This window comes from Bombus pyrosoma, linkage group LG5 (assembly GCF_014825855.1).
Source record: "Bombus pyrosoma isolate SC7728 linkage group LG5, ASM1482585v1, whole genome shotgun sequence".
Classification (NCBI taxonomy): Eukaryota; Metazoa; Arthropoda; class Insecta; order Hymenoptera; family Apidae; genus Bombus; species Bombus pyrosoma.
The window spans coordinates 7,629,728-7,646,877 of NC_057774.1; the positions used below are offsets into that span (position 1 = coordinate 7,629,728).

Below are 17,150 nucleotides of genomic sequence, written 5' to 3' on the forward strand. Positions count from 1 at the left end.
CAAATTCTACTTCTGTTTTGCAAAATAGTAATATTTCTAGATAAAGTATCTATATTTCTAGATAAAATATCTAGAAGTATAGAATATACTATTAGATAAATGGATCTCTATTTGGAGGGTAAGTAAGATAATAAATGCATCCTAAACAGATTTTATATAGGTGCAGCCGTTATTTTATTATGATTTATCATTACCTTCATTACTATAATTTATTATTTGCAATTTACATTTAGGCAGTAATATTTATAGGAAAACACTATTATACAGGTTATCAGTCATTAATTTGAGAATATTGGCTACATTTATAGGTAAAATATTATATACACATATTGATCACAGATATAACAAATTTATATTGTCTTTTCTTATGCAGTGATAATGATATATTAAATAAAAAGGTAAAATAAAGTAAAATTTCTCAAATAACGTTAAAATATTTAAGGCTTTACAATAATGATTGAGTGACGAACACAACCTTGTCTTCTAAAAACAAATTTTCTCTTTGTAAATGATGAATTACATGTCAAATAATACATATAGTAAGCACAATATGGATTGTGTCGCCAACCAATAATATTGTTCCACATAACATTTAATTGTGTTAGCAAATATTGTTAAGAAATAAATAATCTTAACAAATTATAGTAGTATCATTTATCCTTGTGTCATTTTTATAAAGATTTTTGGTTTTTATAATGTAAAATACTGTAATTAATCAAAGTTCTATATATTTAAAAATTTTTATAAATTATTTATTATATTGCAACTTAGAGGTAAACATTCAAATTTTGTTAAACTCTGTGGAATAATATATGTTAATATAATATAATTATGCAGATACTTTTGTCATTATACTTTGTACCATATTATTATATATAAAAGTTGACGTATTAAAACTATTGATATTTAATAGCAAAGGAAACATGATTGGTTTAATGTACATTAGTATTGACAATCTTGTATGTATCTAATAGATAATATTATTAAAAACTTTGCCAACTAAATTTCTTATTTTTACATTCAATTGTATAATATAACATCATTTAATATTCTAAGAAATCACTTTGACATATCTATCTATTTATCTTTGTACACCAGCAATATAGATCTATTAAAGAAACAATATTATCCTAGAGTATTAAAAGATGTTTAAAAATTTCTATTAATAAAAACTATACAAGATACATCAAATAAAATATTAATTCAATAATCTGAACATTATTAAACATGCTTAAAAATATTCATTGGATATATCTTTTACATAAACATATCTATAACTTTATTATTGCTGATTACTAGTCAAGAAAAAAAGTTCCAATTTTTTTGAAAATGTGAAATACAAACAAATTATAATTATTCATATATTTTATATTATAGTATGAATAAAAAATATCTGTAATATCTGGTGTAAAAAATAAAAATGTTTATACAGTAAATTAAATTTGCACATCACAAACATATTTTAAGAAGAGAATTTTTTATAAAATTTTTAAAGATAATTCTATAGATTGCTGAATCAATTAATCGATTATATATATATCTTTTCATTTAACAAAAAAAAATTTGTTTCCCTAGTAATAAATTACTAAAATAACAATACAAATAAGATATACAGAAAATGTTTAATAATATTGAGCGAGAAATTCTGCTTTTAATTCTATATGTTAACATGGAGGTGGGCTAGATGTTGGTACAGTATCAGCGGTTTGTGTAGAGGTTGATGCAACTGTTGATGATTTATTCTGAGTAGTTAACCTTCGTTTGACTAAGAAAAATTGTTCCATTAGTTCATGATGAGCTTCAAGCCGTTCAATACAATGTAGACATGCCGTTTTAGGTAATGGATCATTCATGTTTACCTATATGACAAAAGGGTAAAAATTGTATTTTTCAAAACTAAATATAAAAAATATTCATTATATGACATATATACACATATACATCTTTATATATATTATATTTTAAAATACTGAAAACATTATTTATGAAACTTTTAAAACATCACAATTAATTAATCTTTCTCTGATTTAATGTAGCTATAATATATATTTCTATTCTAAATATAATTTATATTTAGAAAGATTTAATAAATTTGTAATAAACAAACTATTTTTATCATTATGTTATGTAATTTTACAATTTCTCAATTATTGTTGTGTTTAAGCCAGAACTGTCAAATACGATAAAAAATTCATATAAAAAAAACCATAAATGTAACTCAAATAAAGTGAAATCTTAACCAGTCATACACAGAATATATTGTAGCAGAAAGTATGAAAATTTTATTAAAAAATAATATCGATGAAAGTCTAATTTTAAAAAATACAAAGCAGATAATGATTTTTACCGTAATTGGAAGATATGCATTTATTTTCTCAGCAAGTTTCATTCTCTCACCCTCTTCACCGTATATGTGGATCACGAAACGGTTCATCTTACTGCAAAGTCTGCATATAAAACCCGTGATCTCAGCTTTATCCGTGCTACCCATTTCGATTATTTATTAATATTTACTCTTGTTCGTATGGCACTTATCGACACCCTATAACCCAATACACACGTCAATATCTTCACACAAAGATTTATTCTATGAAATCGCACAAGATGTTATGCTCCTTTCAAGATTGTTTATCATACTTCTGGACAACTGGCGCTACCAGCACTGTATTCTTCTACTACTCTCCTCCGAACTGTACATACATATAATATAGCTTATGAGTACATATGTATATCTTTTTTCTTGGTACATATTACCTGATATTACATACAAATTAGATACACAATACAAATATATTTAATCAAATGAAAATATATATAATTAAATATATATGAATTATAACACAATTATAAAAAGGAATTTTTATGTTTAAAATTTACAACCAATATTTCATTATAATAGAATTAAGGGTTGTACAATGAAAGTCTTAAAAGTTATAACTAAAACAAAAAAATTAATAGATTTAATTTCTTAAATGATATTTTTGACATTGATTATTCCCTAATACATTATAAGATTTAATTGATATAATATTATATAAACAAAATAAAAATAATTTCATTTATTTTATTTTCACTCTATTTAAACAATTCACAGTTATTGTTTGATAAACTTTAAAAAATGTATTATTAGCTCTTTAATATAATATTTGTTATTTAATATTATTGCCTCATTTATTAATGTATTTATGGTATATTTATAGTAATCATTATCGATAGTATTTCTATCTCATAAGTAAATTTCTAATTGTGATTTTTAATAAAATTTATGTATTTAGCAACACTACATTACACTATTGATGTTAATGTTACAAAAACAAATATAAAATAAATTATATATTATTTTAAATAAATTTTCAAGTTCAAAATAATTAAAAAAATATGAGGTTAGAAAAAAATTGGGGCTAGACTTTTTCATTCTATACATCATTAGGTTAAATGAAAAAAATAATGTTTTATTTTTTACATCTTATTAATGTTTAAAGTACTGATGGGATCATTTTAAATATCACATTATTTCAATAAAATATGGCGGCGATCAGCTGTCTTCTGTCATAATGACATTCATACGGTTAAGTAAAAGATTACAATTTTTTAGGAATAATTTGGATAAAGATATTTGTGAACTTCAACAATAAAGTGAAGTAGTTTATCATTATTATATCATTTGTCTATAGGTATGAAAGATTTTTAAAAAAGTAGAGGAAGATATTTACTGTTGCTCATCTGAAGTGAGCGGCAAGTGAACGCAGCTGCGTAAAAAAGCAATATGGTGACTAACGAATTAATCAAGTGTTGAGAGGATAATCAAGAATACAAATGTTTAATAATATTACCAACTTTTGCGATGGACGGTGGTGAAGTTGAGTGATGAACTTGACGTGATTAAAAGCCTTTTCAGAGGCTAAAGGAAGAAAACCATGTGCGATGTATGTGTTGACTTTCACGACCTTCTGCTCTCCTGTAAGCAAAATGTGTACTATACCTTTCATGTTAACCTAGTGTATTATGCTGCATGTTGTAAATTTTAATTTCGTATCAACAACTAATGTCCTAGTATAAACAATCTAGTAACAAATTGTTGTAAAAAAATCTACCAGATTCATAATTACAATTAACTTTTTCTACTATAAAAGTCCGTTTATAACATTATAATTTATAACCTTATTTGCCTATGTATGATTTTAAAATTTATCAACTTATGCACGAACACGCTTCAACGTTAAATATACAAAATAATAAAATATTAAAATATGTTTTATATTTTCAAAGGTCGTAATTAGTAGTAAAATTGTACGACACATTAAAGTAGATAAATGTTTGATATATAAGAAATGGTGATAGATTAGAATAGTGATACATTAATCTTATTTATATATATTTATAGCAATTTTATTTAAATTTTCGTATTGTTTATTGTTTGTTTATAATATATATCCAGATGATGAAAGATCATCGAAGGAACAAGATGGATTGGCAACACTTTGTATTTCGGATGTGGACACTACATTACATTATGTTAATCAGTGGGTACAAAGGTCTGATTCCATTTTTGTTTTTTATAACATATAAACCAAACATTTGAATTGATATAAATACTTAATAAGATTGTTTTACTTCTATTTTAGTACAACTTGTTTTCTTTTGTTTTTATAGACAATGCATGTGCTGCTATCGAGAAATAAAAAATTTTGATCGATTTATACGATTAACTCAAAGTGTTGTATTATGTACGTTACAACAATTACAAATTATACAACAGAATGGTCAGCAAACAAACGTTGGAAAAGTATCACCCAAAGACGAAAAAGAAGAAGGAAAAACAGATGAAAATAAAGTAGAAAACTCAGATTTTGCACAAACAGAAACAGAAACAAAACAAAACTGGTCTCAACAAGATAGAGAAAAATTGTATCATCTTCTTTCAAAAATATTTTTACTAAATTTTCCTCTTTACATTGCAATGAAACATGGTGGTGCAATTAATCCATTAGCTCCAGTAAAAGTAATATACTACTATAAGAAGTATTGTTTTTTATCCATGCATTTATACATTATTTTTTACTATTTTAAAGGATGAAGGAGGATATTGTGAGCCTCATGATCCAGAAGTGCCAGCTCCTTTAATTAGAGCAGTTTCCATATTTTGTCATCAAGGTGGTTTCAATTTAATGTCTGCTTGTTTTGATATGGAAAATACATTACCTGTTAGTCTTGCACATTCAATGGTTGTAGTGATTTGTAACTTAAAGCTTTGGTTGAATTATGGTAGTGTTATTCAGCTCTTTATACCATTACGCAGTCGTGTTATGAAATATATGTGTCGCTTAGCAGATAAAGAATTACGCACACCAGCGGTTAGAACGATGGCAGGTAAATTTTGGAATAAATAAGATTATAATAATTTAAGGCGTGTATTCTCGAGTTTGAATTAATAACCTTCTATATTTAGATTTCATGTGGAGCGCTGTAAAGGATCCTATCGACGCTGTTTTACCAAGCTTTGATCGTGATGGATTGGATCTAGCATTTAAATATTTTACTAGTACAACTTTAACTATGAGACTAGCAGGAATAGCTCAGATAAATGCTCATATCACTGCATTCAATGAACTTTGCAATAGTGAAACTGTCGCTGAAGTGGAACAAGTAGGCCATGCATTGGCTGCTTGGTTAACAGAAAATAATATAATAGCTCATATATTTGGACCAAATTTGCATGTAGAGGTTATTAAACAAAGTCATATTGTACTAAGTTTCTTAGCTATGGAAGGTAGAATTACATGTTCTGACATGGATACTATGTGGCAAGCAGCACAATTGAAACACTGTGGTCGCCCAGTATATGATTTATTGGCACCCTTAGTGAAACATTTAGCTCCAACTCCAGTTTTACATTTATACTCTTTATTAGGAAAATTGGAGCCGAAGGACCACACAGAACAAAGTTTATTCCTGTCATCTGCTTTGATAAAATTTATTTGGACAGCAGGTGGTTCAGGGTATCCAAGAGGTTTATCTATAAAAAACAGAGAAATTTTAAGAGGTAATGGTGGTATAGGTGGTAGCAGTACTAGTGATCCTAGTGGAATAGATGGAAGTAGTCCAGATGAGGATGAAGAAGAACCCAGTCCTGCTCCATCTGAAGGACCTTCACCACGAAAACAAGCAAGAGGGGATAGTAGTGATGGAGAAGGTAAGATAATATCTACCCATATGTAATTAATATTTAATACTTTTGTCTTTAAATGTAAAACATTTTTAAGTGACTTACAACATAAATATTAATAGGTCCGTTTAAAGCAAAAGGTGTGGGTACAGCAGTTGTACAAACAAGCTCGAATGAAGGAGAAGATCCTGTAATAGAAAAATCTGAATGTTTTACTGAATCAATAAAAGATTCTGCATGTAGTATACAAGATGATATAAAAGAAAAACAGAGTGGGTCAGATGCAGAAGCAGACACAGAGAAATCAAACACAGAAGAAACAGTTGCAATAGAAAAGAGGAAGAGGAAAGTATTAAGAAAACGGAAAAAACCTCAGAAACGTTCACTAGTTACTGCAGATAAGACATTAGAAGGGATTGTTAATGAAGAAAGTAATGTGAAAACTAAAGAGTTAATGTTAGATATGAAATATAGGCCAGAGGACGTACTAAACAGTACTTTGGATACTGGTGGATTAGTTTCTATAGATGATCCAAAAGGTGTTGATGCGCTGGATCGTGTAAAACAGCAAGCAATGGCTTTAGATCCAAGTGATCAACAAGTTCCAACAACAGCAACACTCCTAAGAAGAGCTAACAAAAACAAATACATGTCATTAGTAGGCCATAATGTAGACCGAGCTCCTGACTCAGCAGATACCTCGCATGATGAAGATGATAGTGACGTAGCTGGTGTTCTCGGAGCACCCGATGGACCTGGAGCTGTTATATCAGAACTTGCCGGTCTAGTACATGCGACTGGACCTACGTTTTTGCCTTCAGGATTAGATGAAATGCTTTCAGATGAAGAAGGATCTTATAGTAGCAGAATATCTAACAAAAGTGAAAAAAATATGGCAGATTTTGATGGAGAGGAAAGTGGATGTGAAGAGGAATTAGCTCAATTGGCTGCGCGTCATTTAACAGCTATACAAATGCAGGCTTATCATCCTCACCATTCTCATCCAACAATGACCATTAGACGATCTGTTTGTCGCGCTCCACAAGTGAGAAGTATTCGCCAAACGGTAACACGTGTTAGTTCCCAATTCAACTTGGACACTGTATGTAAGCCTGGAAATACGTTATTATGGGATCTTCTGCAAGATGATAAAATTGGTCAATTAGGAGAAGGTTTAGCTCTGGAAGCTGAGAAAGGTTTATGCAATCTTCTTTGCTACAATGTTGATCGATTAATACCTATGAAATTCATAGAAGGTTGCTTAGAAAATCTTGCAACCAATCGTTCTGTGGTTGTATCTTTAAGATTATTACCTAAATTATTTGCCAGTTTCCAGCAATTTGGTACAATGGACGCACATACGATAACAACGTGGGCCGATCGTGAACGTGGAATGATGAAACACTTCTTTAATAATCTGAAAACATACACTAATACAGGGCCAAAAAATAACTTATATTCCCATCAAACAGAAATACAAGTTCGACTACAGTTCTTATCTTCTATTTTTTCACCTTTAGGTTCACCTGATTGTTTTCGTCTAAGTCTCGAACAGGTCGATATATTATGGCAGTGTTTGTCACAAGACACAACATGCGCTGATGAACTTTTCAGTTGGTTGCTTAGTCAAGCAAAATCAACAGAACAGCATGCACTTGGAATGGATACGCTTAAACATTTATGTATGCGTAAATTACCAAGTTTACCACCCGAAACTATTAGTATGACAGGCCTTAGTCTTTTCCAACAATTATGTAATTTAGCCCGTTTAGCTGCTGCACACTTGGATAGACCTTTAAGAGACGTAGATTCAGTTGGTATGGATTTCTTGTGGAGAATTGCATTAAAAGCTAAAAGCACAGATGTCAGTATGGCGGCTATACAATATCTAAATGGATATTACATGTCTAGACAATTAACCCAAGAGGCAGAATTTGTTTCACAATGTATGACTCATCTTGCTGCAGCTAGTGCTGATTTGGAAATGAACGAAGAAGCTAGTTTACGTTGCATACAAAGAGCTTTGTTACTATTAAGAACACATTTAGAAGCGTTCCGAAAACGCTACGCATATCATTTACGTCGCTGGATACTGGAAGGTAGAGGTGCTGGTAGTCACGTTGCTATGAACACTTCAGAGAAAGGTCAACAGCTAAGAATATTTGTACAACCTGCGGGAATACCTGAAAAAACAAGTTTCACTCTTCTGAGTACTGATTATGTAGCTGATCTGAGAGCCGAAGTTGCTAAATGGTGGGATGATACACAAAATAATCAAGAGAAATCGACATCTACTACAAATTCGAATCAAAATAATGGTTCAGTATTAGGTTCTCTACTTACTGATGGGCCAATTAGAATGATTACACAAGGTCAGGAATTAACTATTGATTTTGATGAAAAGACATTGCAAGAAATGGGATTTAAAGATGGCCAACTAGTGTTCATTTCTCCCGGCGCTGGTCGAGGTAATGGTACAGGTAGATGTAACAAACGAGATGTGGATTCACCATCTCTTTTACCACCACCTCCTCGAGAATCTTTGCCGACATTATTATTATTACGTCCGCAGTATTTTGAACAACTATTTACACTAATGAGAACTTTAAGTGCTATGAAAACGGTTGTCAAAGGAGGGCAGGAAATTCCTCATACAAAAGCACAGGTACTTTCAAGAAGAGTTTGGGATACATTAACATTACTACCAACTAGTCCAACTTTATTGAGAGGATTTAAAAAACTAGGAGAAACAACTTTGCCAGAATTGTTAGATCCTGCTAGTCCTCAAAAATTGATGTATTCTTTATATATAGTAGAGTCGTTGAGTAGACATAGTACAACAAACCAGCCTTCTGTTGTAAATTGTACATCCAGCGCATCTGGTAATGAGGGTGATGGTGATACAGATGATAATCATGAAGACAAAGAGAAGGATGTTGCTTGGTCTACATTGTTTGTTCAGCATGGAGGTTTGCGTCATTTATTTGATATTTTTATGTCTGGATGCTTGGAACAAGGTGATGGTAGTGAGTGGCAGCAGGACTGTCTCGCTAGTTTACTAAAACAATTGTGTTATTTGGGCGTTGTTAAAGAAGAGAAAAAACGAAGTAAAGCAGATAAAAAGTTTGTACCTAAACTGAACGAAGTGATGCTTTCAATGATGAATGTTGAAGCTGTTATGCCTCGAATAACAAGTATATTAAATGAGGCATCACTGCCAAGGGATCCAAATCATTACAAGACAGGACTTTTTGGAAGATCACAAGTTATACATTATGCTATGGCTTTATTAGTTTGTTGGGTACATAGTGATGAAACAGTGAAGCAGTATCTTTTTTCATCATCAGAACCATTTGGGAAAACTTGGTTAAGAAGATTAGTATTGGAAGATCCCGAACCAGAAGTAAGAAGAGAAGTTTGTACAGCACTGTATAGATTATGTCTGGGGATTACAGGATCTGAAGATGAAAATTCTGGTAATCCCAGTTTAATCGTTCCAATGTTAAATACATTGTTGGAATATCTGGTAATTGCCGAAGCAATGCAACCTTCTCATCGAAAACCGGATTTACCGTTGCACTTACATTCCGCACTCGAAGAGGGAAAAGAACCATATGGACCTGCTTGTAGGGATTATTTTTGGCTTGTTTGCAGATTAGTTGATGCTCTCCCAGAAGAAGCTATCAAAGAAGGATCGGATGATTCCAATTTAACAATAGATCTTGAAATCCTAGCAATAAGAGTTATTGATTCAGTTTTAAATAGAGACCATCTTGAAACACGTCATAACACAGTAGAAGATGATGGCTTAATTGGATTATTAAATCTCACTTGCAATATCATGACACATAATCCACCTTGCAAACAAGGAAAGATTGGGCAAAATTTATTACATGAAGTATTCGATTTTCTATTTGCATTACCTAATCCTCGATCAAAACATGTTCCGAAATGTAAAAGTCAAGTCTCCAGATCAGCAGCTTTTGATCTTTTAGTCGAACTTGTAAAATCTGCACCTGATAATTATAGAATTCTGCATGAAAAATTATTAGCTCAACATAAACCTGGCCCTCATTCTCCATATCCATGGGATTACTGGCCACATGAAGATGGACGTTCTGATTGTGGATATGTAGGTCTAACAAATTTAGGTGCCACATGTTACATGGCTAGTTGTATGCAGCATTTATATATGATGCCGCAAGCACGCATCTCTATATTAGGGGCTGATTGTAATAGAGCAAATAAACATCAACTCACATTAAGAGAGTTACAAAGAATGTTTGCCTATCTTTTAGAATCCGAGAGAAAAGCGTATAATCCTCGAAGCTTTTGTCGAGTATATACCATGAATCATGAGCCTTTAAATACTGGAGAACAAAAGGATATGGCTGAATTTTTTATAGATCTTGTATCTAAATTAGAAGAAATGACATCAGATTTAAAGAACTTGGTGAAGACATTATTCTGTGGTGTAATATCTAATAATGTCGTATCATTAGATTGCGAACATGTAAGTAGAACTCTTGAAGAATTTTATACTGTACGTTGCCAGGTGGCAGATATGAGAAATCTTTACGAAAGTTTAGATGAAGTTACAGTTAAAGATACTTTGGAAGGAGATAATATGTATACATGTTCACAATGTGGTAAAAAAGCAAGAGCAGAAAAGAGAGCTTGTTTTAAAAAGTTGCCACATATATTGTGTTTTAATACAATGCGATATACATTTAATATGGGAACCATGTTAAAGGAAAAAGTAAATACACATTTTAGTTTTCCATTAAGATTAGATATGTCTGGATATGTTGAGAAAAAACTCATGCCACAGCATTATCAGGAAGAAAAAAAGGCATCTGAAAAGAGAAAATCTGAAAGTGACTGTCAATCAGAATTAGACAATGATGATGCAGAAATGGAACATTATCAATATGATTTAATTGGTGTAACAGTTCATACTGGCACAGCTGATGGTGGACATTATTATAGTTTTATTAGAGATCGTACATCCCCTAATAAAGATAAATGGTTTTTATTTAATGATGCAGAAGTTAAACCATTTGATCCAAATCAAATAGCGGCAGAGTGCTTTGGAGGGGAAATGACCAGTAAAACCTATGATTCCGTTACGGATAAGTTTATGGACTTCAGTTTTGAAAAAACGAATTCAGCATATATGCTATTTTACGAATGGTGCGCTGATCCTGGTGATCAAGCAAAAGAGGAAGAAGCCACTGTTTCTAGTCCAAATGGACGACAACCTTCTTCGTTAACTCATAAAAATACTAATAAATTACCACCATTGGAACTAAATAAAGAACTTGAAGATTGGATATGGCAGGATAACATGCATTTTTTACAAGATAAAAATATATTTGAACATACGTATTTTACATTTATGTGGCAAATATGTGGCTATATACCACAAACATTACTTTCTGTACAATCTGACATAACAGAAATGTCAGCAGATCTTTCCACGTCATTTTTTATGGAAACTTTTATTCATGCTAAGGAGAAACCGACTATGGTGCAATGGGTAGAGTTATTAACAAAACAATTTAATGGTTCGGCTGGTGCATGCGCTAGATTTCTTGAAAAGATGGCTGGAGATTCGTGGTGGCCAATTCAAATTCTAGTCAAGTGCCCTAATCAAATGGTAAGACAAATGTTTCAAAGGCTATGCATACACGTGATACAACGTTTGCGCGCTACTCAAGCACCTTTATATCTTCTTTGTGATGAAGAGAATGACGTAAATACTGTCGGCACGCGATCCTGCGTGACAAGATTTGTCAGAATGCTTTTATCTCTTATGGAACATGCAAAACAACATTTGAAACATCTTACTGAATATTTCAGTTTTTTATATGAATTTAGTAAAATGGGCGAGGAAGAAACTCTATTTCTAATAAGGGTACAAGCTATATCAACTATGGTAAATTTTTATCTTGGACATAAAACACACGAATTTGTTGATGCAGTCAGTGAAGAAGAAGAAGAAGAAGAAGTTGTTGCTATGCCAACAGAGAAGTTAAGACCTGCTTCTTTAGATAAAATGATCACTTTAATAGCAACTTTGGTTGAACGTAGTAGAGGACCCGATCACAGGTAGTTAAATAAGTTTTACTTTATTTAATATAAAAACTATATCATATGTTTATATACATATTATATTTTCACTTTCCAGACTAGCATTGTCTCCAGCAGATCTTAGCGCTGTAGCAGGAGGTAAAGGATTTCCCTTTTTGTATCAGCAAACGCGAGATGTCATCAATCTCAACCAGACGCGAAATTTGATACAATCTTTATGTCGTTGGAATGATAGACTGGCAATACATATTGTAACAATGATATTTCAAGCTATAACAAAACATACAGATGTTTGCCAACCATTCTTCAAACTTCTGACATTATTAACTGAAAGTTCAGGATTAAGTGGGTTGCCCTGTATGACGCAATTGATTTTAGGCAGAGTTTGGGAAGCAGCTAGAGTTGCTCCACATGGAGCACTAGAATGGCTAGCTTTAGCCGTTACAAGAAGTAAACTTGCACATGCTTGGGTATTACAAGGATTAGACACGTGGTTACAACATTTTCTATTAGAACATTCAAATCAAAGAGTTCGCTCTGCAGCTGCTTTTCTTCTCGTATCATTGGTTCCGTCAACTCATTTCAGACAAGGTTATCGTAGTGCTCATAGATTAGGTTTAGGATGCAATACATCTAGAGAACTACAATTATCTCCAGAAGCTACTTTAATTTTGCATAAAATATATACAGCACTTCTACGATTATTGCAACCAGCGAGACATTATATTGATATACAAACTCATGGTACAATGAAACTCACTGCCTATTTTGCATTACTTACATATTGTGTCATTTCTAAGACAGAAAAATTAATGGTAAGCATTGCATAATGTTAAATCTTAGTATAATTACTTCATTATATAATATTTACTTCCAGTTTGGACAATATTTGAATGACTTATGGGCACTTTTTCACCCGAAACTATCTGAGCCTAGCATTCCAGTGCATCATAATAAACAAGCTGTGCTATTGTTTTGGTACCACGTTTGTTCTGATTGTCCGGAAAATGTCGCTCTTATACTTCATAATCCTCATATAACTAAGAATATTGCATTTAATTATATACTGTACGCATAATTTTGTTTTATATGGTTATAAACGATCGCAGAATATTTTTTGAAGTTTTACATGTCTTTTTAGTGCTGATCATGAGGATCAGGATGTGGTATTATTTAATAGAGTAATGTTACCTGCTTACTACGGTTTATTACGATTATGCTGTCAACAATCACGCACTTTTACAAGGCAACTAGCTGCACATCAAAATATTCAATGGGCATTCAAAAACATAACACCTCATCCTACTCAATATTCGACTGTAAGATTTCTACTAATAGATTTAAAATCTATTTTGCTTTACTTATAAAAGTTATATCTAAAACATAAAATATCTCTTTTTTATAGGCTGTGGACGAACTATTTAAATTAATGCAATTGTTGGTTGCAAGACATCCTGATCAAACAGAACAGGAAGAAGCTGAAATTGCATCGTTTAGGAGAGGAACTTTATCTTCGTACTTACAAGGATTAGACGGGCGATCATGTTGGGCTACACTTATTTCTGCATTTCGGTACAATATTTATAATGATATTTCTTTTTATTTTAATATACCAATTCAAAACACAAATTGATAAAGTCAATACCTTACAGTATCCTGATTGAATCAGATGATGATAGGCTTTATGTTGTATATAATGGAGGATTAAGTATGGCTTTGGAAGCATTTCATATGCTGCATATTATGTATCATGAAGCAACAGCGTGTCATGTTGCTGGTGATTTAGCTGAACTAATAGCTATTATTGTCGAACTTGTACGATGTATTAGAACTGCAAGAGATGGACCTGATGCAAGGAATATATTAGCGAATTGTAAAGAATGGCCAGATATTCTGCGGAAATTAGCAACATTGTTAAATACATACAATCCTCCGGATATGAGAAATCTTGCTATAGATCTTTTGAAAGAACTTGTGATGCTTGTTCCTGCTGAAGCGATCTCAATTTTGGCACCATTGCTGTCACACTGCCATGCAGCTCTTCAAGAATCTCACGCTGCCGTTCCACCTGGCCCGTATCTTCCAAGAAGATCTACTCCTCCAGGAAAGATGCCTACTCGACCTGCTAGACCGATGGTTCAAATGGCCGTACCACACTCTCAATTAGAGGCGTCAAAAGGAGTAGATCCAGAATATGATAATGCTTTACTCGAATTTTATTTACCATATCACGAACTCATCGACGTAATGTGCAGATTAGCAATAAATAATGATTGTATGACAGATACATTAGTTAATCTGAGCGCTATGTTAGGATTTGAAGGTAAATATCATTTATTGTCTAAAATTTATAGAATTAATATAATTAATAATAATATTATTTATTTACAGGTGTTCCACTGCACTTAGCTCTATTTCCTAGATTATGGTTAGATGTTCATGCTGCTACACACATAGACAGAAAACATATTGCATCTCTTCTTTGTTCTTCCTATACAGTGGATTATGTAGATGCTGTACTACTAGATGAAAGATCGTCATTAGGAATACCGGCAATTCATGCTTTTCTCAAGACTTTCTTTCCAAAACTTGCTAATCATGTATTGACTGAACAAACTTGCTTACTTATTGACAATTTAGTTAGTTCTATGGTAGCAATGGTGGAAGCAGTAGATATTCAAGCATCTGCACATAGATTAACGGGAGACTTAAGAGCTTTGGCTCTTGTCTATAATAGCAGTACAAGACTGAAACCACCAAGTAGCTTGTTACCAGCATTAGAAACGCTCTTGTCCCGAACTAGAGCCATTAAAGTGAAAGAATCTAATCAACAGGAAGTAGAAGCCCCTACGAAAAAGCGTAAGTTTATGGTGAATGAAAACAATGAAACCACTGACAAAGAGTTGCACCTACCAATCAAAGAACTTAATAAACAGAAAAACGTTTCAAACATAAACATCGAAGAAAAGGACAAAGTAGAAGTAAATGACATGACTTCCTCTGATTCTGGAGATGATAAAACCATATCAAGAAATAATATTCAAGCAGAAAATATTCCTACAAACATCAGTGAGATATCTCCGGGTTTAATTGATACTGTGACAACCAACAATTGTACGAACCAATTGCGATGTTCATTAACTAATGTTTCTTGGTTTGAAATGTTGGAAAAGACAATTCTCGACCTGCAAACTATTGTGCAATTGCAAACGAAAAATAACTAATTCTCTATGTGTTTTAAATGGTGCTTTTATCATAGAAGCATACAATACAGGACTAAGATTATGTGTAACTGTGTGATTCTTTAAAGTAACAAGATGAAAATTCATTAATACATTCAAGATCTAAATGGACAAAAAAATTTTAGTGCGTTTGTGTTCTGTAAAGAAAAAGATACATCTATTATATCATATATATGTATGTATCAAATGCGATTTATTTTCCAAATGTAGGTAAATAAGATCTTTGTTTATTTAAGTTATATTAAAATATTCAAGAAAGAAGGAAAAACAAATTATCAATTGGGGCTAAACAATTTTCATTTTATACAACAAATGTTCGTTAGTGCTGTGAGATTGTCCATCTTCTGGTAATGTAAATGATAATACATATAAATTACCCAATATTCAATACTAGGAATTGTGCAAAGCTTCAAATAATTTAAGAAATATAATCATAAAATCTTTGTTAAAATTATGATCGTTTTTCTGTGCTTATCTCAATATTGCAAGATATTACAGGGTTTTTTCAATCGTTTAACATAAAATATAAAATAGCATATTTTTCAAGCAGCTCTCAAATTTTATATGTTTAAATATTATTTACACATTAATCTATAGATTTCATTAATTTGTCATTGTAACATACTTCCACTATATTTTTAACGTTTCCAGATAATTAATTGTGTGAGTTGTGAATGAGTATTTTTACATAAAAATTGCACATCTTATTCGACATATCTTCCTAAACAAATTTACGTGAATTATTACACTATAAACTTTTTTTATGTTTAATGTAATAATAGGAGACATTTAGTTTTTTATTTAGATAAGTGAACAATGTGCTAACAATTTTGATATATTTTCTGATATTTTTAATCGTTTTCTCCAAAAACTATAAAAGCAGAATATTATTAATTATTAGGCAGTTGAGTTTTGTTTCACAAAAACAAAGTTTGATTTTCATGCAAATTAAGTTTTAACCATACTTCTTGTCATCATGATAAAACATTTATTTATAACTATTACAAGTAAAAAGTCTTAGTGTTTGTAATATCACTATATCACTTTTTCTATTCGTATAATCGCAGTAAATATATCTCACATCACCAATGAACAATTTCATTATCAAATCTTGTAAACATTCGTAAAAAATTAGCAGAAAATTATTTGAATATAATTTTTTTGTAACATGTAACAAACGAACCTGGAAACATATCCGTATAAATTGTTATGTATGCGCTTAATTTACGTGCACTGCTTTATTATATTTATTATTACTATATAATAATCGTGCGCTATTAAAAAAAGAAGGAAATATATATATATATATATATATTTATTATTTTCTTATTAATTCGTTACATAAACAAGTTACTTTGCCGCCATTTGTCAAATATTTTTTGAGAATTTTTGTTTCAAAAGATAGTTGATATAATTAAGTTTTAAGTTTTAATTTTTTCAATATTTTTGTATTGGAAAAGACAAACGGGAACTAGAATTTTTTGAATAAGTCTATTTGTTTAGTAAAAACTAGAATTTTTAACAATAAATTACATATATTTCAAGAAATATATTTTCTTAACTACATCTAGATAAATAAAATTGTGTATCTAATTGATAATTTTGTTAGAAATATTACATCTTGATTATTTAACAAAATATGTTTCTTG

The 17,150-nt window shown here is 31.1% G+C and overlaps 2 protein-coding genes across 4 annotated transcripts; one reads left to right on the top strand and one right to left on the bottom strand.

The window, feature by feature from the left end:
- Nucleotides 1-195: 195 nt before the first annotated feature.
- LOC122567461 lies at nucleotides 196-3,971 on the bottom strand. 3 transcript variants are annotated; one of them, XM_043725982.1, is made up of 4 exons: nucleotides 3,838-3,971; nucleotides 2,638-2,690; nucleotides 2,348-2,542; nucleotides 196-1,859 (listed from the first exon to the last, which is right to left on the bottom strand). In XM_043725982.1, exons 3-4 carry the CDS (start codon nucleotides 2,489-2,491, stop codon nucleotides 1,665-1,667), a joined length of 339 nt encoding a protein of 112 aa, XP_043581917.1. In that variant the 5' UTR covers nucleotides 2,492-2,542; nucleotides 2,638-2,690; nucleotides 3,838-3,971; the 3' UTR covers nucleotides 196-1,664. The 3 variants fall into 3 exon arrangements, with proteins under 3 accessions (XP_043581917.1, XP_043581918.1, XP_043581916.1); XM_043725983.1 differs by having other exon boundaries at nucleotides 3,834-3,924; XM_043725981.1 differs by having other exon boundaries at nucleotides 2,348-2,690.
- LOC122567456 (ubiquitin carboxyl-terminal hydrolase puf) lies at nucleotides 3,824-16,803 on the top strand. The gene is made up of 12 exons (XM_043725973.1): nucleotides 3,824-3,960; nucleotides 4,439-4,535; nucleotides 4,654-5,002; nucleotides 5,073-5,370; nucleotides 5,450-6,193; nucleotides 6,289-12,277; nucleotides 12,357-13,074; nucleotides 13,137-13,327; nucleotides 13,401-13,578; nucleotides 13,665-13,831; nucleotides 13,912-14,582; nucleotides 14,651-16,803. Exons 1-12 carry the CDS (start codon nucleotides 3,918-3,920, stop codon nucleotides 15,481-15,483), a joined length of 10,278 nt encoding a protein of 3,425 aa, XP_043581908.1. The 5' UTR covers nucleotides 3,824-3,917; the 3' UTR covers nucleotides 15,484-16,803.
- Nucleotides 16,804-17,150: the final 347 nt, after the last annotated feature.